Source organism: Podarcis raffonei, chromosome 7 (genome assembly GCF_027172205.1).
Source record: "Podarcis raffonei isolate rPodRaf1 chromosome 7, rPodRaf1.pri, whole genome shotgun sequence".
Lineage (NCBI taxonomy): Eukaryota > Metazoa > Chordata > Lepidosauria > Squamata > Lacertidae > Podarcis > Podarcis raffonei.
The window spans coordinates 3,611,278-3,632,327 of NC_070608.1; the positions used below are offsets into that span (position 1 = coordinate 3,611,278).

At 47.8% G+C, this 21,050-nt stretch overlaps 2 protein-coding genes across 2 annotated transcripts in view; one reads left to right on the plus strand and one right to left on the minus strand.

Annotated features, from left to right (window-relative positions):
- Window positions 1–21,050, minus strand: part of RHPN1 (rhophilin Rho GTPase binding protein 1) — a 50,511-nt gene that overhangs the window by 22,855 nt on the left and 6,606 nt on the right. The window contains exons 2-5 of the mRNA XM_053395144.1: window positions 10,625–10,740; window positions 4,644–4,772; window positions 1,901–1,976; window positions 435–512 (exon numbers count right to left, since the gene is read on the minus strand). Of these exons, the coding sequence (XP_053251119.1) occupies window positions 435–512; window positions 1,901–1,976; window positions 4,644–4,772; window positions 10,625–10,740 (399 nt within the window). The remainder of the gene's footprint in view (window positions 1–434; window positions 513–1,900; window positions 1,977–4,643; window positions 4,773–10,624; window positions 10,741–21,050) is intronic.
- LOC128417023 (lymphocyte antigen 6E-like) overlaps window positions 18,443–21,050 on the plus strand; it is a 261,315-nt gene continuing 258,707 nt past the window's right edge. The window contains exon 1 of the mRNA XM_053395172.1: window positions 18,443–18,446. The gene's annotated coding sequence lies outside the window, so the exon portion shown is untranslated. The remainder of the gene's footprint in view (window positions 18,447–21,050) is intronic.

Consider the following 21,050-nt stretch of genomic DNA (forward strand, 5'->3'; position numbering starts at 1 on the left):
TGGCTGGGTTTCCACAGCCACTCTGGGCAGCTCCCAGCAGAATATTAAAAACACGATAAAACACCAGACATTAAAAACTTCCCTAAACAGGGCTGCCTTTAGAAAAGTCAGATAATTGTTTATTTCCTTGACATCTGATGGGAGGGCGTTCCACAGGGCGGGCGCCACCACTGAGAAGCCCCTCTGCCTGGTTCCCTGCAACCTCACTTCTCGCTGTGAAGGAACCGCCAGAAGGCCCTCGGCGCTGGACCTCTGGAGGCTGAACGATGGTGGTGGAGACGCTCCTTCAGGTCTACTGGGCCTTTGAGGCTGTTTAGGGCTTTAAAGGTCAGCACCAACACTTTGAATTGGGCTCGGAAACGTACTGGGAGCCTAAGGACAATCAGGGAACCAGAGCACTGCAGGCTATTTCTCAAGAGCAAAGCTGCACTCACCTGCCGCAGCTCCACGAGGTCTTTGATCTCGCTTTCGTACAAGGCACCGTCCTCGCCATAGTGCTCCCAGATCATCTCCTGGGAGGGCAGGAACAGAAAACAAGAAGAGGTTGCTCTGGCAGCTACTGATCTTCCTAAACACAGTTTCTATACTGATCCCATACATTTCCACCCTTAAGAACGTAAGAGGACCTTCCTGGATCAGGCCTATGGCCCATCAAGTCCAGCATCCTCTTCTCACGGTGGCCAACAAGATAATAATAACAACAACAACAACAACAACAACAACAACAACAACAACAACAACAACAACAACAACAACAGTATATTATTTATACCCTGCCCATCAGGCTGGGTTTCCCCAGCCACTCTGGGCGGCTTCCAACAAAATATTAAAATACAGTAGTCTGTTAAACAAGCTTCCCTAAACAGGGCTGCCTTCAGATGTCTTCTAAAAGTCTGGGTAATAAATAGATACCCATTTTGGGAAACCTGCAAGCAGGATTCGCGCACAAGAGCAACTCTCCTCTCCTCTGGTTTCCAAAAACCGGGATTCAGAAAAATCGCTGCCTCAGACCCTGGAGGCAGAACATAACCACAGTGGCTAGGAGCCATCGATAGCAGTCTCATCCTCCACGAACTTGCCTGACCCCTTTTTAAAGCCATCCAAATCATCACTGGCTCCCGTGGGAGTGAACTTCACAATATGCTATGCGTAGAATTTTGCTGGCCAAATGCCACCCGCCTCCACAAAACAGCGACAAATTAACCTTGATCTAGCCTACTGCACAAACGCAAGGTTTAAATCCACTGTGTTTTGCCTCAGATTCCCGTGCAGCGGCCTGGCTGAAAAAACTGCCCTGCCCCGATGAGCATGCATGCACAAGAAGGAGTCTCTGGACAGGGGGACCCTGGGCTTCTTAAGAAGCGTGAGCCCCCCAAAACCAATGTCCCTGTGCTTAACTCTCCGAAAAAAAGGGACGCGGGTGGCGCTGTGGGTTAAACCACAGAGCCTAGGACTTGCTGATCAGAAGGTCGGTGGTTCGAATCCCCGCGACGGGGTGAGCTCCCGTTGCTCGGTCCCTGCTCCTGCCCACCTAGCAGTTCGAAAGCACACCAGCGCAAGTAGATAAATAGGTACCGCTCCGGTGGGAAGGTAAACGGCATTTCCATGCGCTGCTCTGGTTCGCCAGAAGCGGCTTAGTCATGCTGGCCACATGACCCAGAAGCTGTACACCTGCTCCCTTGGCCAATAAAGCGAGATGAGCACCGCAACCCCAGAGTCATTGGCGACTGGACCTAATGGTCAGGGGTCCCTTTACCTTTAACTCTCCGAAGCCGGCCTTCGGAAGGCAGAATCGTCCAATACTCCGATTGGCAGAAGACTCTCCTACCCAGAGTAGCTGGGGAAACTCAGCCAGATGGGCGGGGTATAAATAATAAATTATTATTATATATTGTTATACCTTCAGGGGTTCTGCCCAGTCCAGCTCCTTGGTCTCTTTGAGCCCCAGCGGGACCATGGGAACGCTGATGGAGTCACTGGGAGAGAGAAAGAGATCACAGGTCAGGGGCAAAACATTTGCAAGGATGGAAGTGCCATTTTTGGCCACTTGCAATTCCTAACTTTTTTCCATCTTGAATCCAGTTCCCGCATTTCTTTTTTTTTATAACAATTTTTTTTAAAGATCATTTTTTTAAAAAATTGTTAAATCATTTTTATTAATTTTCCAATAAAAAACATCCAATTAACATATCAAATCATAATCCAATAAAAATAATAAAATAAAATAAAAAAGATCAAATTATCCTCCAAATTGTAATTATTAATTTTTGGACTTCTAATAGTCTGGACCTTGAAGCGTATCTCCAGATCTCAATCCTGCCTCTCGTCGTTATTTCCACATTTTGATTTTAACACTCTAAACTTCTTCTGTTTTATAATAATTTTTATTAAGTTTCACATTTTTATCCTAATAACAACCTCTCATGTAACAAAAAAAATACAATTCCCAAATTCCCCCCGGCTTCTCTCAACTTCCTCTTCTGGTTTTTTTACATATTAACTTCTCCTGCTTGCTTTGTATCTTAATCTTAAGTTCTTTATATTAAATATTGTTATACTTTTACCATTTTAACATCACCTTTATAATTTCTATGTGTGTGTTTTTTTTGTTAGTTGTAAGTGTTTACTCAAACCCTGCTAGTGAGTCCATTTCTTTACATTGTTTCTGTAAATACAACATAAATGGTTCCCAATCTTTTTAAAAGTCTCTATTGTCTTTGTCTCTAAGTCTTTCTGTTAACTTCGCCATTTCAGCACATGCCATCAATTTTTCTTGCCGTTCTTCTTCGGTTGGTATTTCGTCGCTTTTCCATCTTTGGGCTAGGAGTATCCTAGCCGCGGTTGTAGCATACATGAAAAGTTTATTCTTCTCTTTAGGCAAATCTTGACCTGGAATGCCTAATAAAAACTTCCCCTCATTTCTGCTGCATTTTGCAATTTTGTTTTTTGTTTTTTTAAAAAACCTTATGAAAATCCTTCTTTTTTAAAATTTCATTTTAATACACCCCATACAAAAAGAAAATATGAAGATACACAAATATCCATCACCTCCTAACAATTAAAGAAGAAGAAAATAAAAATAAAAAACAACAACACCAATACATTAAATATTACTCACAATAAAAAGTTAAAGGTACCCCTGCCCGTACGGTCCAGTCTTGACAGACTCTAGGGTTGTGCGCCCATCTCACTCAAGAGGCCAGGGGCCAGCGCTGTCCGGAGACATTTCCGGGTCACATGGCCAGCGTGACATCGCTGCTCTGGCGAGCCAGAGCCGCACACGGAAATGCCGTTTACCTTCCCGCCAGTAAGCGGTCCCTATTTATCTACTTGCACTTTGATGTGCTTTCGAACTGCTAGGTTGGCAGGCGCTGGGACCGAACAACGGGAGCTCACCCCGCCGCGGGGATTTGAACCGCCGACCTTTCGATCGGCAAGCCCTAGGCGCTGAGGCTTTTACCCACAGCGCCACCCGCGTCCCATTACTCACAATACATTTAACATAAAAATGACTTTTTCCTATATAGCTGACTTCCCATCTACTGCTTACTTCTATTTCTCATCCATCTTTCAACAGTTTTAGGACAAATTACATAAGAACTAGGGCTGCCATACGTCCGGATTTTTCCAGACACCGCTGGGAAATGGGCTTGATGGGTAGGACTCGAATCCATGGCTTCAAGTTACAAGAAAGCAGATTCAGACTAAATATTCGGGGGAAACTTTCTGACAGTAAGAGCTGTTTGATCGTGGAACGGTCTCTTCCGGGACTTTTGTGGACTCTCCTTCCTTGGAGGTTTTTAAGCAGAGGTTGGGTGACCACCTGCCAATGATTCTTTGGCCGTGATCCCTGTGACTGCAGGCGGGTTGGACTAGATGACCCTCAGGACCCTTCCACAACTCCACAGTAAATGCAATTATTTACACCTTGGCGTCAGCTCAGGTTTGATACTGCAGTTGTTCAGTGGCTTGTTAGAGTACCATTTCTATTTACTGTTGCTGCGTAATGGAATACAGATTTACTGAATGAATTAATTGCTGAGAATACGTAGCAAACTTTCCCCTCTCACAGGGTGAAAAAAGAGAGCTCCTCTTGCAGATCTTAAATAGAGACCTCAGACTGCAGAGGCAGGAGAGGAAGCGCTGGGTGATAAATCAAAGAGGGAGTATAATTCAAGCTTGAAACGTTTGACTCAGCATCAGGGATAGTCATCCCTTTCTGCAAGCCTAAAAATGAAGAAAAAGAGCTTTGCAGAGGCAAAGGACCAGCCCTTAAGATGAGGAAGTTGGGGCAGCGATTCTTTCAAAGTAATTAAGTTGCTTTAAACCCGCCGCAAAGGACTAGCTTCTTTTAATAATAATAGTAATAAAGCCAGAAGTGATTTTTTTAAAAAGCAAAACCAGCTTTGCAAATGGCAAGGGACTAAGGGGAAGATGCAGCCAGAACCTTCAGGTTTCCATACAAAAAAAATAGCTTCCTGCGTGGTCTAATTTATTTATTACAGTCGTCTTCCACATTTTTTCTCCAGGGAGCTCAAGGTGATGTATAGGGTTGTTCCCCTCCACACTTCTGGACCGAGAGGGGAAATGGGCTCTGGTCCCAAATTTTGGGGGCAACTGCTGCCACCTGCCACCCTCCTTACCTGTCATTCTGGTAGACATCCATGCAGCTGTTCAGCTCCTCCAATTCCTCCTTCAGTAGCTGCAGGTTGGAGTTGACGTAACTGAGTTCTAAGGCAACCGTTTCCTTTACTTTGTGGTTATTGGTGGCCCTAAAAAAACAAAGGAGGGAGAAAATGCCATCTTATTCATCCCACTTGTTTCACACCTATCTGCACACCTTGCATAATAATAATAATAATAATAATAATAATTATTTATTATATTGTGCTATATTGCAAGAGGGTGAAAGAGGAGAGCGCGAAATATGGTCTGAAGCTCAATCAACATCAAAAAAACGAAGATCATGGCCACTGGTCCCATCACCTCCTGGCAAATAGAAGGGGAAGAAATGGAGGCAGTGAGAGATCCTGGACAGATCCTGAAGCTGAGGCTCCAAGACTTTGGCCACCTCATGAGAAGAGAAGACTCCCTGGAAAAGACCCTGATGTTGGGAAAGATGGAGGGCACAAAGATGGAGGGACGACAGAGGACGAGATGGTGGGACAGTGTTCTCTTTTTTTTTTATAAAAATTTTATTGGTTTTTCAACATATAATATAAGACAATACAAACAACAAACACTGACAAACAAACATATAAACATGTATAATTTCATAATTTTTTTCATATACCCAATTTCAACGACTTCCCCATGCCTCCCTTTTCTGCATCCCTGTTTTAAACTTTTTTCAGCAACCCCTGGTCTGAATTACTTATTAATTCCTTTCTTTAACCCTTTTCTTTCCTCTTGTCCAATCATTTATCGCTGCAAATCTGCTATGCTTTACCCATGACATTTTAGCATTCAGTAATTTTACAAGAATTTTTAAGATAAAGTTTAAATTTCTTCCAGTCTTCCTCCACCGTCTCTTTCCCTTGGTCACGGATTCTGCTCGTCATCTCTGCTAGTCCCATATATTCAATCCCCTTCGTCCGCCACTCTTCCAGCGTGGGTAGTTCTTGTATCTTCCAATACTTTGCTAGTAGAACTCTTGCTGCTGTTGTAGCATACATAAAAAACGTCCTATCTTTCTTTGACACCAATTGGCCTACTATGCCCAGGAGGAAAGCCTCTGGTTTTTTATAAAAGGTACACTTAAGCACCTTCTTAATTTCATTATATATCGTTTCCGGTGGGACAGTGTTCTCGAAGCTACCAGGATGAGTTTGACCAAACTGCGGGAGGCAGTGGAAGACAGGAGGGCCTGGCGTGCTCTGGTCCAGGGGGTCACGAAGAGTCGGACATGACTAAACGACTAAACAACAACAACAAAGCAAACAGGTCTCAGCTAGCCTGGGCCCCAAAAGACAGAGGAACAAAGTCCTTTTGGATTGGGCCAAAGGACCGTCTCTGCGGCCCGGCTTCCCATCCCCTTGTGATGCCTGGAAACTGCTATTTCCAAGGCAAAGCAGCTCCAACACTGCAGATAACATCAGAGACCTATTCCATCACTCCCTGGCGCAGAGTGCCATGGGGAGGGTCCCTGCCGCAGCTCTGGAGGAGTTTGGGGTCGGCGACCCAGAAGATGCCTCTCAGCTCCCAGGACATCCGGTGTTTTGCTCCTCAATTATTTTCCAAAGCTGACGCAGAGCCTCCTGTGCATTCTTCCAAATCTAGCAGGGCAGCAGGGTTAAGAATCCCAGACTCCCACACTCCCGGCAATCTGCTTCAGCTTTCGATTCCTTGCTTGAGAAAAGGAGAGTGCAAGCGATTTGCCCCTTGCTAACCCAGCAAGTTTTATGTTGCCTTGAGCACGCCAAAGCTAGGAAAGGCGAAAGCCTCTCAACTGTTTTATTTTTTATTTTAAAAAAGCATATTCCTAGGGGATCTGTCAATACAAAAGCATGTTTTCCAACATCTTTCCCGGTTCCCCTTAAAACTGCTCCTTCCAATCACTGATTCTCCATTTAAACACAAGCACAAAAATCTCCGAACCTGCATGATGAACTGCTGCCCCAACAGAATCTGTGATGGAAGTTCTCCGTAAACACCCATCAGCATTTCAGGGTGAATTATTCCAAATAAACACATTGTTATGCAATCTTGCATTACAGACATGTTTTTGTAAGCCAACTCCTAAAAATGATAATATTTTATTTATACTCTGCCCATCTGGATGGGTTGCCCGAGCGACTCTGGGCGGCTTCCAACATACGTAAAAATAATAATCAAACATTAATAGCAAGAATCTAAGAAAAAGTCACAATAATTATTATTGTGTTTTTAATATTCTGTTGGGAGCCACCCAGAATGGCTGGGGAAACCCAGCCAGATGGGCAGGGTATAAATAAATTATTATTAATTATTATTATTATCATTATTAAATAAACAAGTTACAGGTAGGTAGCAAGTTACAACATTCCTTCCAGTAGCACATTAGAGACCAACTAAGTTTTGGAGGCAGTGAGAGATTTTACTTTTTTGGGCTCCATGATCACTGCAGATGGTGACAGCAGTCACGAAATTAAAAGACGCCTGCTCCTTGGGAGAAAGGCGATGGCAAACCTAGACAGCATCTTAAAAAGCAGAGACATCACCTTGCCAACAAAGGTCCGTATAGTTGAAGCTATGGTTTTCCCAGTAGTGATGTATGGAAGTGAGAGCTGGACCATAAAGAAGGCTGATCGCCGAAGAATTGATGCTTTTGAATTATGGTGCTGGAGGAGACTCTTGAGAGTCCCATGGACTGCAAGAAGATCAAACCTCTCCATTCTGAAGGAAATCAGCCCTGAGTGCTCACTGGAAGGACAGATCCTGAAGCTGAGGCTCCAAGACTTTGGCCACCTCATGAGAAGAGAAGACTCCCTGGAAAAGACCCTGATGTTGGGAAAGATGGAGGGCACAAGGAGAAGGGGGCAACAGAGGACAAGATGGTTGGACAGTGTTCTGGAAGCTACAAACATGAGCCTGACCAAACTGCGGGAGGCGGTGGAAGACAGGAGTGCCTGGCGTGCTCTGGTCCAGGGGGTCACGAAGAGTCGGACACGACTAAACGACTAAACAACAACAAAGTTTGTTATTGGTATGAGCTTTCGTGTGCATGCACACGTCTTCATGCATGCACACGAAAGCTCATACCAATAACAAACTTAGTTGGTCTCTAAGGTGCCACCCGCTAAGGGACGCGGGTGGCGCTAAGGGACGCGGGTGGCGCTGTGGGTTAAAGCCTCAGCGCCTAGGACTTGCCGATCGAAAGGTCGGCGGTTCGAATCCCCGCGGCGGGGTGCGCTCCCGTCGCTCGGTCCCAGCGCCTGCCAACCTAGCAGTTCGAAAGCACCCCTGGGTGCAAGTAGATAAATAGGGACCGCTTACTAGCGGGATGGTAAACAGCGTTCCGTGTGCTGCGCTGGCTCGCCAGATGCAGCTTGTCACGCTGGCCACGTGACCCGGAAATGTCTCCGGACAGCGCTGGCTACCGGCCTATAGAGTGAGATGAGCGCACAACCCTAGAGTCTGTCAAGACTGGCCCATACGGGCAGGGGTACCTTTACCTTTACCTTTTAAGGTGCTACTGGAAGGAATTTTGTTTGTTTGTTTTAAAATAAACATCTTATATCAAATAAATCAATATTCAGTAATCCACTAGAATTCAATAGTAAACAGTAACAGAAATGCAACTTCTTCAGTGATTTTAATCAATGCCTTTTTCTGCACATTTTGTCCCAGTAAACACATTTTGCATTACTCGTCTAGATAGCAGAATTGCAAAATTCAAAGGAAGCGTGGGTTTCAGAGGATGGCTGTGTCTTGGAATCTGCACGTTAAGTTTGCTTTGAAGTGACAACTGCACCGAGTTTCTTCCCCATCTGTTACCTGACTTGCACTTCTGCAGCTGCTGCAATCTTCCCTCCCTTGCCCCAGCTCACCTGTCAACCCCTGACCTCTCCAAAGGCTGCTGTGGAGGCCAGAACCAGTCTGGGAAGCTGCTGAGTCACTTCTGTGCTCCGTGAATCACATCCTAACCCTGTCACAGCTCATACGATGCTAGTTTTGCCTTCCAAACACAGAATTCGAGCTGAACTTTCTGGGCACAGATTGGAACGTCTTGGAAGGGTTGAGGGGTGTGTGACGGGCTGGCTAGAACTCTGAACAGGAACCAACCCACGCTGCAACACTTTGTTGCAGTTTGCAATGTTTAACAGATGCATTTATCAAACTTTTTTTTTCTGGGCGGCCTTTCACCCCTAAAGGAAAGTCACCAGTGAGGCAGTTTCAGGAAGTACTATCTCAAAGCAGGGATTTAGTTTAAAGGGTTCTATGCATGAACGAAAACATGCATCCCCAAACCCCTGGAACTGCTGTGTTTGCAGATCAAGAGCATGCTCAGCACTACCAGAGCCCATGTGCAAGGTGGAGAGCTTAAATGCTCTTTCCACACCAAGTACCCCAGGCAAGAGACGCGGGTGGCGCTGTGGGTTAAACCACAGAGCCTAGGACTTGCCGATCAGAAGGTCAGCGGTTCGAATCCCCATGACGGGGTGAGCTCCCGTTGCTCGGTCCCAGCTCCTGCCAACCTAGCAGTTTGAAAGCACGACAAAGTGCAAGTAGATAAAAAGGTACCGCTCTGGCGGGAAGGTAAACGGCGTTTTCGTGCGCTGCTCTGGTTTGCCAGAAGCGGCTTATTCATGCTGGCCACATGACCCAGAAGCTGCACGCTGACTCCCTCGGCCAATAAAGCGAGATGAGTGCCGCAACCCCAGAGTTGGCCACGACCGGACCTAATGGTCAGGGGTCCCTTTACCTTTACCTTACCCCAGGCAAACCTAGCATGGAAAGAGCTTTTAAGCTCCCCGCCTTGCTTGGGGCAAGACCAGCGCCAGATTTACGTATAAGCTAAACAAACTATAGATTAGGGCCCCACTCTCTTGGGGCGCCCAAAAAGATTTAAAGGGAAAAAACCCCTGGATGTACAATGGTACCTTGGGTTACAGATGCTTCAGGTTACAGACTCTGCTAACCCAGAAATAGTATCCCAGGTTAAGAACTTTGCTTCAGGATCAGAACAGCGGGAAGTCCCATTAGCTAAAGTGGTACCTCAGGTTAAGAACAGTTTCAGGTTAAGAACAGACCTCCTGAAGGAATTAAGTTCTTAACCCGAGGTACCACTGTACATTTCCAAAATTTAAGATAAAAAAACCAATAAAATAAAACCTACATACAGCAACAGTGTTTTGTGTTGCGTAGGCTCCTATGATGTAAGTCATGGACCCCGCCTGCTGGCCTGCTCCCTAAAATATCACTGGTTTGCTCCTTTCTATATATAGGGTGTCTAAATTCTGCTTGTACTGGTTTTATGGCAACATGTGCAAATGGCTTTAGATACCTATTAGGTCCATAAATTACCCTATAGCATATAAAAAGGTAAAGGGACCCCTGACCGTTAGGTCCAGTCGTGGCCGACTCTGGGGTTCCGGCGCTCATCTCGCTTTACTGGCCGAGGGAGCCAGCGTACAGCTTCCGGGTCATGTGGCCAGCATGACTAAGCCGCTTCTGGCGAAACCAGAGCAGTGCATGGAAACGCCGTTTACCTTCCCGCCGGAGTGGTACCTATTTATCTACTTGCACTTTGACGTGCTTTCGAACTGCTAGGTTGGCAGGAGCAGGGACCGAGCAATGGGAGCTCACCCCGTCGCGGGGATTCGAACCGCCAACCTTCTGATCGGCAAGCCCTAGGCTCTGTGGTTTAACCCACAGCGCCACCCGCGTCCCTAATAAAACCTTAGGTTTACCAAAACACTTTGGAACACTGCGCCCGACTTTCTGCATCATGGCAAAAGGTGCAGTGAGTCCTTGGGAAGCCCACGCCCCCCTTTTGATTATTATTTAGTAAATTTGCATACCACCCTTCATCCGTAGGTCTCAGGGCAGTTCACAGAGTTAAGTTTCTAGCCCTCAACGTCTTGCAAATACACCCAACGATGGAAAGGGGGAAACAAGCAGATGGAGACGAAGAACAACAAACCTGAAGAGGTTCTCTGCCCCGGCCCGCATCCTCATCTCCTTGTTGATCTGCAGGTTGATCCGCGCCCGGCGGTGCTGCAATTTGCTGCGCTGAGTCTGTGCCAACGGATCGCAGCCCTGTTGCAGAAAGAGGAGGATAAACATTGCTTAGCCCAGAGGGACTTTGATAAAAGGTCCCAGCTTCCATTCCTGGCATCTCCAGGCAGAAGGAGACAGCGGTGGCCTAGTGGTTAGAGCAGGGTTTCCCAAACTTGGGTCTCCAGCTGTTTCCGGACTACAACTCCCATCATCCCTAGCTAGCAGGACCAGTTGCCATGGAATGATGGGAATTGTAGTCCAAAGACAGCTGGAGACCCAAGTTTGGGAAACACTGGGTTCGAGTGCTGGGCTAGGACCTGGGAGAGAGAGCAGGGTTCGAATTCCCCACTCAGCCATGAAGAGAGAGATAAAACTTTATTCGCATTAGCCAATGGCCATAGCAACAGTAAAACACTACAGTATACAGTGGTACCTCGTGTTAAGAACTTAATTTGTTCTGGAGGTCCGTTCTTAACCTGAAACTGTTCTTAACCTGAAGCACCACTTTAGCTAATGGGGCCTCCCACTGCCGCCGCACAATTTCTGTTCTTATCCTGAAGCAAAGTTCTTAACCCGAGGTACTATTTCTGGGTTAGTGGAGTCTGTAACCTGAAGTGTCTGTAACCCGAGGTACCACTGTACGCAGCAAAGGAAGTTTGATGTAAGAGCACAATTTAAAGTCTTGTATCAGCCATCAAGACTTATTGGCCCTTATTCTGGTTGCCCCTGGTATGAATCTAGCAGCCTTTGCTGTTATCTGCTCATTTTGATCTGATAGAAGAAAGGACATTGTGGCAGTGGTTGAGCGTCCTGGGATGGTTAATACGAGTGGGGTGAGGACCTCGTTCCTCAGGTCTTTGTGGAGAGTGCAAGACAGGAGGACGTGTGCCGCTGTTTCGGTGCTACCATCTCCACAGGGGCAAAGACGTTTCTCAGGCAGGATCTTTTGGAATCGACCCCCAAGTACTGCAGATGGCAAAACATCCAGTCTTGCAAGTGTAAAAGCACGTCTGTATTTTGGGATAATAAGTTTGTGCAGATATGGGGCCAGAGAATCAAAATGGAGAGGTGGAAACTGAACATACCAAGGGCGGAATTTCCTTATAGTGGCCAGGTTGTTCTGATGTTCGATATCTTTTAGATATTGAGATGGGGCCCATAGTGAGTAGGTGTTGTGGGGATAGGCCACAAGAGTGAAGTTTTTGATAGACTGTTTTAAGCCAGGCACTTTTATGGGAGTCTTGAAGTACTAGGGATAGTAAACCGGGGGGATTTGAGTTTAGGCGGAGCCAGAAGTTAAGAGTTCTTTGCCAAGTCCGTACTTTACTGAAGGGAGACTTGCCTCCAGTCGCAATGATGCGTTTGGGACGCATGGCAATACAGAAAAAATCTGCCTTAGAAACTTTGATTGAACAGCTTCCAAAGTGCTAAGGTTATTACCAGCTTGCTGAGCGAGCCTGGAGCAGCCGGCCCCTGTCTCTCAGCCTAACCTACCTCACAAGGTTTTTGTTATGCCTGGCCCACGACACCTTTGGTAAAGGCTGTTCTCCAATTGGAGCGCTTGCAGGCCAGTGTTTCCCAGTTGTCGGTGGTTATACCTCATTTTTTTAGATAAGAAGGGAGCTGCTGGATCAGAGCAAAAGCCCGTCAAGTTCAGCATCCTGGATCTTGCAATGGCTAACCAGATCCCCTCAAGAAGCCCCCAGGCAGATGGCAAGTGTCCTCTTCTGCTGGGCAATGCCCCCTCTGCACCCATGGAGAGTTGTGGTCAATGATGGCTTCGGATTTACACTGGAAGTTGTAGCCACTTTGTGATTCCAACCTTTCCCCATATATGGGGAGACAGGAAAGTTGCTTCCATCTGTTGGACTCCCAGCTCCCACCAACCCCAGGCACCAGGGCCAATGCTCAGCTGGAGTCCCAAAACAGGCAGGCGGCCAAGGGAGCCAATGTGGTGTAGTGGTTAAGAGCGGTGGACTCGTAATCTGGTGAACCAGGTTCGATTCCTCGCTCGTTCACATGCAGCTGCTGGGTGACCTTGGGCTAGTCACACTTCTCTGAAGTCTCTCAGCCCCACTCACCTCACAGAGTGTTTGTTGTGGGAGAGGAAGGGAAAGGAGATTGTTGGCCGCTTTGAGACTCCTTTGGGTAGTGATAAAGCCGGATAGCAAATCCAAACTCTTCTCTTCTTCTTCTTATGCCTGATACATTTGCCCTGGAATAGGTGCGGGGAACCTTTGGCCTGCCAGATGCTGCTGAACTACAACTCCCATCAGCCCTGGCAAGCAGTGGTTGGGGTGATGGGAGTTGTAGTGCAGCTATACCTGAACTGCCAAAGGGTTCCCCACACCAGCTCTTCAGCAAAGGAGCAACTCTGGGACCGACTGCCCCAAGCATGACTTTCCTGGAAGGAGAGCAGCTTCCTGATTGAGAAAATTGATTTTAGAATGAATTGATTTTAGAACAGATTGTGATTTTATGTAAACTGTGTTACTTTTACTATTGTTAGCCGCTCTGAGCCCGGCTTCGGCTGGGGAGGGTGGGATATAAAGAATGTATTATTATTATTATTATTATTATTATTATTATTATTAAGGATACAATTCGGAGCAGGAAAACTGTGTCTGTCACCTTGAACTCTTTGGAGCAAAAAGTGGGATAAAAATGCTATAATTAAGGGGCAGGAATGGATATGTGGGGATAGAGTCAGTGACACCCCTTTTGCGATATGGGGGTGAACTTGGCGTCCTTTTGATCCTTTCCTGCTCTGATTCCACGGTCCCCCTGCACGATCGCTGCAATTTCACAGACCATCGCTTCATTGTTTTCATTTCTTGACTCTCTATTTAAAAATGAATTTGTTTTGCTCTTACAGTCCTCTGGCTTGCTGCTTATTAATTTGTCCTAATGTTAAGTGCGATCTTTAATCTTTCTGGGGCTTTCTACACTGCCCGGAAAACTCCTGTCCATGGGCCCCTGACGAATGCAAATGAATAAATAAATGAAGTGTGAAATGAAGAGACCAAATACCGTATTTTTTGCTCTATAAGACTCACTTTTTCCCTCCTAAAAAGTAAGGGGAAATGTGTGTGCGTCTTATGGAGCGAGTGCAGGCTGCGCAGCTATTCCAGAAGCCAGAACAGCAAGAGGGATCACTGCTTTCGCTGCGCAGCGATCCCTCTTGTTGTTCTGGCTTCTGAGATTCAGAATATTTTTTTTCTTGTCTTCCTCCTCCAAAAACTAGGTGCGTCTTATGGTCTGGTGCGTCTTATAGAGCAAAAAATACGGTAACTTTCCAGTGGAGATGGAGACATTGAGACAGGTTTGCTCTGTGCCGGACTTTGGGGCTCTCCTGGAAAGTCTAAGGCGAAGCAACGGAATAATAACAAAAATTAAAAAATAATATTTATATTGTGCCCATCTGACTGGCTTGCCCCAGCCTCTCTGGGCCTCTTCCAACATAATAAAAACACAGCAAATGTCAACCATTGAAAACTTCCTGATACAGGGTTGCCTTCAGATGTCTGGGGACGCTGAAACTTTGAGCTCCCCCATCATGTGCTCAGATGTGAAATTAAAACCATATATCCAAAAAAAACCTTCCCCATATATCCTGGCTAAGTGCCATTGCGAGTAACGTAACATTTCAATAACCTGGAGAATCTGACCAGAGTTGAAAATGGGCAGAAAAGAAATTGGGAGGGGAGTCCAACGCTCCTCTCTGTCTCATGCAACTTTCGAAAATGGGTAAGGTTGCAATTCTGGGCAAGGTTTACTGGGGAGCTGGTTCCCACTGAATCCAGGGGGCTGTTTGTCCAAATAAAGGCTCTGGAATTTGCACACATTGGGAAAGGAAGGGGGCTGGGAGACAAGAGAAGAGACGTGGGCTTGTTTTTAAGCGCCCCCACAAAAAAAGAGGCGATTCAGTTTCTCCAGGGCTTGTGGCAATGTGCAACAAAAGCTCTGCCCACGTGAGAGGGGAAGATCTTTTTGTACTGATGCACGATCCCGGTAAATGACGACACATAGCTCTCGGGATTCCCAGAGGAGCAAAGAAAAGGATCTTTGAGCAGGGTGGGTGCGTCAGAGACCCAGCGTGGAAGGCAGACGAGGCCCCACTTTCCTTGCAAGAGCACAAAGGGTCAGCGAGAGCCTTTGCAACACAGCCGAAGGGGGTCAGGATTCCTTTTGGGCCAGGAACAAACTTGTTCCCCGTCCCGTAAAACAAATAAATGGCTCAGATTGTTTAGGGGAGGGAAAGATAAGGGTCAGACCAAGTCCAAACCAAAGGCCAGGCGGAACAGCTCTGTCTTGCAGGCCCTGCATAAAGATGTCAAGTCCCGCAGGGCCCTAGTCTCTTGTGACAGAGCGTTCCACCATGTTGGGGGCCAGTGCTGAAAAGGCCCTGGCCCTAGCTGAAACCAATCTAACCTTCTTGGGGCTTGGGACCTCCAAACTGTTGTTATTCGTGGACCTTAAGGTCCTCTGCGGGGCATACCAGGAGATGCGGTCCCGTAGGTACATGGGTCCTAGGCCGGATGGATGAACTTTGATCTTTTAAAGCACTTAATGGTTAATAATAATAATTTTTATTATTTATACCTTGCACCAGTCACTCTGGGCAGCTTCCAACACATATAAAAACACCATCAAACATCAAACATTAAAAACTTCCCAATACAGGGCCTTCCGATGTCTTCTAAAAGTCAGATAGTTGTTTATTTCCTCGACATTTGAAGGGAGGGCGCCACCACTGAGAAGACCCTCTGCCTGGTTCCCTGTCAGCGAGGGAACCAGCAGAAGACCCTCTGCGCTGGACCTCAGTGCAGTGGCGTAGCGTGGGTTGTCAGCACCCGGGGCAAGGCAAGTAATTTGCGCCCCCTAACCCGTGGATTTTAGCACTCGAGTGCGAGCGCGCCCCCCCAGATGTTGCGCCCCGTGCGGCCGGCCCCCCTTCACCCCATCACGCTACGCCACTGGGGCTGGGGGCAAGCGAAGGAGCCAAGGACCCCCCCAAAGGCTCAGCAGGAATTTATTAAATTTATTATTTGCGGAGCCCCCGCGGGCCGAGAAAGCTGAAGCCCCCTCCCCTCGGGCGCCTCCCCGCCCCCTCCTCTCCTTGGGCTGTAGGTGGAGTCCGCGCTCCGAGGCGCTCCAGATCTGGGCTTGGCGAGCGCCTCTCCTCTTCCCGGCCGGGTCCGGGGGCTTCCAGCCGCGCTCCGTCCTCGCCCCCCCCGCCCCGCGGCTGAGACTTGCGCTGAGAGCCGGAGCCAGCGGTGCCCCCTTCCGCCGGGAGACCCTCGCCCGCCCGCCGGCTTCCTCTCGGAGGGTTTTGGGGAGCGCAGGGCGCGGCGAGGCCCCTCGGAGCTCTCCTCCCTCCCAGTCGGCAGAAGCAGCCGCCTGTGGCTGGGCCGAGGGGATGGCGTCGGCGTCGGGGTGCGGAGACTGCCCATGCCCGGCCAGGCGTCGGTGGCGGCGTCGGCGCTGCTGCAGCGGCTGCTCCTCCTGCGAGCAGTGAGTGGAGCGCAGCCGCAGCGGCGGCGGGGGGCGCGCGCTAGGGCGCAAGGCTGGCGGTGGCGGCGGGGAGCCCGGCGGAGGAAGGAACTTGTCCCTTCCCTCTGGACTCGCGCCCCCCCCAGATGTTGCGCCCGGTGCGGCCGGCACCCCTGGCACCCCCCATGCTACGCCACTGCCTCAGTGTCTGGGCTGAGCGATGGGAGTGGAAACTTCAGGTCTTCAGAGCCAAGGCTGTTTAGGGCTTTAAAGGTCAGCACCAACACTTTGAATTGTGCTCGGAAACCTACTGGGAGCCAATATAGGTCTTTTAGGAGTTTGGAATAGCCTGGAACAGCCACTCACTGGCTTTCTAAAGGAGTGGCGACATATCTTTTATTTTCTTTTGTTCCCGCGACTGCCGGTTCAGGTTGCATATCTTTAAAAGAAAACCAAAAGGCTTCACACACACAACAAAACCAACCCCTGGAAATTTACGAGGCCTGGGTGGGTCATTAAGTTACATGAGCGGAGCTGAGCAGTGAAATTTATTGCCTCTGAGAGAGGAGGATTAGGAAGGTGATCTATAAAGGAGCAGCAAGGCTTTTCCGAGCCTCAATGAAACACGCCACCAAACGGTCTTATTGTTTCTGGCAGGCTCCGTGCAAGGAGAGAAGAGGTCAAAATCCAGAACTGCTGCAAAGGAACGGGCAAGCTAAGGGTGAGCTATTGTCCGGCACGAAATAGGAGAGCCCAGCCTTGCGGCAGGACGATGACAGAGCAGCAAAATAGGAAAACGATTCTGCACAAAAAGTGGCGACAGCTGTTTTGTTCCAGGCGCCCCGAACCGGAGTTCAGTTTCCACTCGTGGACTTTGGACCTCTGACCAATGGAAGGTTCTCAGGAAACGACCTGAGCGCATGCCCCAGGAAGGTCTGCCTCCGGGTTCCATGAAAACATCACGCAAACACACACCTCAATTCAGGAGCTTAACTGCCTTCTTTTAAATGCTATGCTACTTAGCCCTTAAAGACTTTATTTGCTCCCATTGCCCCATATCCATTAACTCCAAATTCCTTTTCATAAAATCCCATGAAATATTATCAAAGGCCTTTTTCCAGGCACTCCTGTCTTCCACTGCCTCCCGCAGTTTGGTCAAACTCATGCTGGTAGCTTCGAGAACACTGTCCAACCATCTCGTCCTCTGTCGTCCCCTTCTCCTTGTGCCCTCCATCTTTCCCAAGATAATGTGAGAAATATATTAAATATAATAGAATATCTCACCTTGCCGACAAAGGTCCGTATAGTTAAAGCTCTGGTTTTCCCAGTAGTGATGTATGGAAGTGACAGCTGGACCATAAAGAAGGCTGATCGCCAAAGAATTGATGCTTTGAATTCTGGTGCTGGAGGAGACTCTTGAGAGTCCCATGGACTGCAAGAAGATCAAACTGATCCATTCTGAAGGAAATCAGCCCTGAGTGCTCACTGGAAGGACAGATCCTGAAGCTGAGGCTCCAATACTTTGGCCACCTCATGAGAAGAGAAGACTCCCTGGAAAAGACCCTGATGTTGGGAAAGATGGAGGGCACAAGGAGAAGGGGACACAGAGGACGAGATGGTTGGACAGTGTTCTCGAAGCTATCAGCATGAGTCTGACCAAACTGTGGGAGGCAGTGGAAGACAGGAGGGCCTGGCGTGCTCTGGTCCAGGGGGTCACGAAGAGTCGGAAACAACTAAACGACTAAACACACACATCTTTTAAAATGTGATCTGCATGAGGCCCCAGGAAGCGATCTGTTAAGGACTTTTTAAGAGCAGATTCTCTCGCTTTGGGGTTGAGGTGGTGGAGAAATGGACCAGCTGCTCATTGGAGAAAGAAACCTAGCTAGCAAAGGCCACAATTCCTACTAGAGATAAGCGCAATTGCTATTTAAAACTCTGCAAGCACCCGGCAGTTCAGGCTGATATCCTTTCACTTTTTAGCCCTCTCCCTCGATTGCAGCTTCTAAAATATGTCACAATGCACTTCATTGTACCCAGTTTTTTGTGGGGGTGTTCTTTTCTGCAGACTAAAACAGGATCCGGCCATTAAGGTGAAATTCTCCTACACAGAGACCTTTTCAGAGAAGAAGAAAAGCAAAACTAGCAAATTAAGACTATTATGAAATTAGTCTGACGACTGTCTGCAGAAAGCAGTGCTTACCACACCGGCGGAACTCCCTGCTCAAGGAGAACTGACAGTTGTCGCTTGGCTTTTTAGGAAACTTCCAAGATGTTATAAGCTTTCCTGGAGCACCCGATTCGCATGGCGCTAACTTGGTGCTAACTGCCTTCTCCTGTGTGGTTAAAGCACCCCTGGAGAGGTGGGATTACTGAGGGGGGCACTAAGTGGCAAGGGTTCAAAGCAGAAGCTCTACCAATGGGATGATTCTTGATTCTTCATAAGAAATCCAATACCAGCAGTGAGTGTCCCATAGGGTTGCCATATTTCAAAAAGCAAAAATCCAGACAGAAAAAAAAAATTTCAGGGGGGGGGGGGTCGGGGCACAAAGCTGTTGAGCTTGCTTTTTTCTTTTTCAAAATCTCAAAAAAAAAAGAAGAAGACATTTTTGAGCCATTTTTTAATGAATTTCGCCAGTATCTACACTTCTGAGACATGGGTTGCCGTACATCCGGATTTTCCCAGAAATTTTTGCGATTTCCGCCCGGACACTGTTTCCGATGACCAGATCCTGGCTATGTCCGGGAAACTGCAGACGTATGGCAACCCTAGCCACTGATTCCCACTAGCAGAAGAAGCAGTGCTTGAACTCGCAACACTTTTTTTTTTTTTGCCAAAGGCTTTAATGCGTAAGTCACAGTGTTTGCCACACATTTCGGTCAACGGGTGCAGGAGAGGGCTAAAGGTAAAGGGACCCCTGACCATTAAGTACAGTCGTGGCCGACTCTGGGGTTGTGGCGCTCATCTCGCTTTATTGGCCGAGGGAGCCGGTGTACAGCTTCTGGGTCATGTGGCCAGCAGGACTAAGCCACTTCTGGCCAACCAGAGAAGCACGGAAACGCCATTTACCTTCCTGCCGGAGCGGTACCTATTTATCTACTTGCACTTTGACATGCTTTCGAACTGCTAGGTTTGCAGGAGCAGGGACCGAGCTACGGGAGCTCACCCCGTTGCGGGGATTCAAACCGCCGACCTTCTGATCGGCAAGTCCTAGGCTCTGTGGTTTAACCCACAGCGCCACCCACGTCCCTTAAGAGAGGGCTAGGTGTGTAATAAACAAAATTTGCCATTATTCCCTTATGGGGAACACAAGAGCCCTTATAGAATCCTTTGTAGGTTCTCCATCAGTCGGAGAAAATAACAGAGGCCAACCAGAGAATATTGTGAAGCAAAGCAGCTAGTAAGCTTGATCTTTATTGAACTGTTGCAACAGGGTGCCCCCTCACAGACAGAAGAAAGGAGGAGGAACCTGAACAAAAGTGTGCCAGCCCTTATATAGACATTTTAAATTGCCTGTCCTGGAGTCCAAGACCACCCCCAGAAACATCATACATACATCACAGAAGGGGTGTAGCTCAAGACCATCCCCCAGACACATCATACCTACATCACAGAAAGGGCGGTCTACAACAGAAATCTGAGTGCGTTGTTTATCTCCTGTCATTGTTTATCTCCTGTCTGGCAGGTTACCTGTTTAATGGTCACTTGATTGGATTGCCTGGGGAGCCTGGCCAGTTTTTTGTAATGATAAATACTTAGTTCCTGAGCCAGGTCACAGGCTCACACCCTATTCATATCTTAAATGTGCCCTTAAGACAGGATTTGTGAGGAATGAGACAATGGGGAGGTTTCCCACTTTAGCCTTGCAGAGAAATATTTGAGGTCAATTTGTTCAGGACTTTTTTTTTCTGTGGGGTTTCAGACATGTGGTTTATATATTTATGTACGTGTTTGCTTGGTACATCCATGAACATTTATTACATATCTAAGACTTTAAAATTCTTATAACAGGTGCTTGTTCAAGTGCAAGCAAGGTACCGTATTTTTTGCTCTATAAGACTCACTTTTTCCCTCCTAAAAAGTAAGGGGAAATGTGTGTGCGTCTTATGGAGCGAATGCAGGCTGCGCAGCTGTCCCAGAAGCCAGAACAGCAAGAGGGATTGCTGCTTTCGCTGCGCAGCGATCCTTTCTTGCTGTTCTGGCTTCTGAGACTCAGAATATTTTTTTCTTGTTTTCCTCCTCCAAAAACTAGGTGCCTCTTGTGGTCTGGTGTGCCTTATAGAGCGAAAAATACGGTATTTCCCCAATACCTAGCACCCCACAGAAGAAGTGTCACATGGCGCAAGCCTGTTTTCTGCTGCTCTGCAGGGCAGGACCTGAACCCATGGCTTCAATTTACAAGAAAGGAGACTCCAACAAACACATTAGGAACAACTTTTTGACAGCAAAAGAGCCGTTCGACAGGGGAACGGGCTTCCCTTGGGATGCTGTGGACTTTCCTTTCCTGGAAATTTTTAAGCAGAGGTTGGGTGGCCCCACGGATGAGATCCCTGCATTGCATAGGGGTTGGACTAGATGAATGCTGGGGGTCCCCCTGCTGGCGCTACGATTTCTGGACAGCCACAGGTTCCAGACCCCCAAGCTAAAAGAACCACAGCTCAGAGCTCGCAAATGGACCGATGAGAGGAGAAGCCCAGACTGTGTCTGTTCCCAACCTGGGAAAACAAGAGCTAGCTTGTGGCAGGCAGAGAGCCAAGATGGGGAATCGTGCAGAGGAAACAGATGTATTAAGGCCTTGGTGACAAAACAGCGTTATCCAGCCAGGGAGATAACGGTAATGGGCCCGATCGCAAGT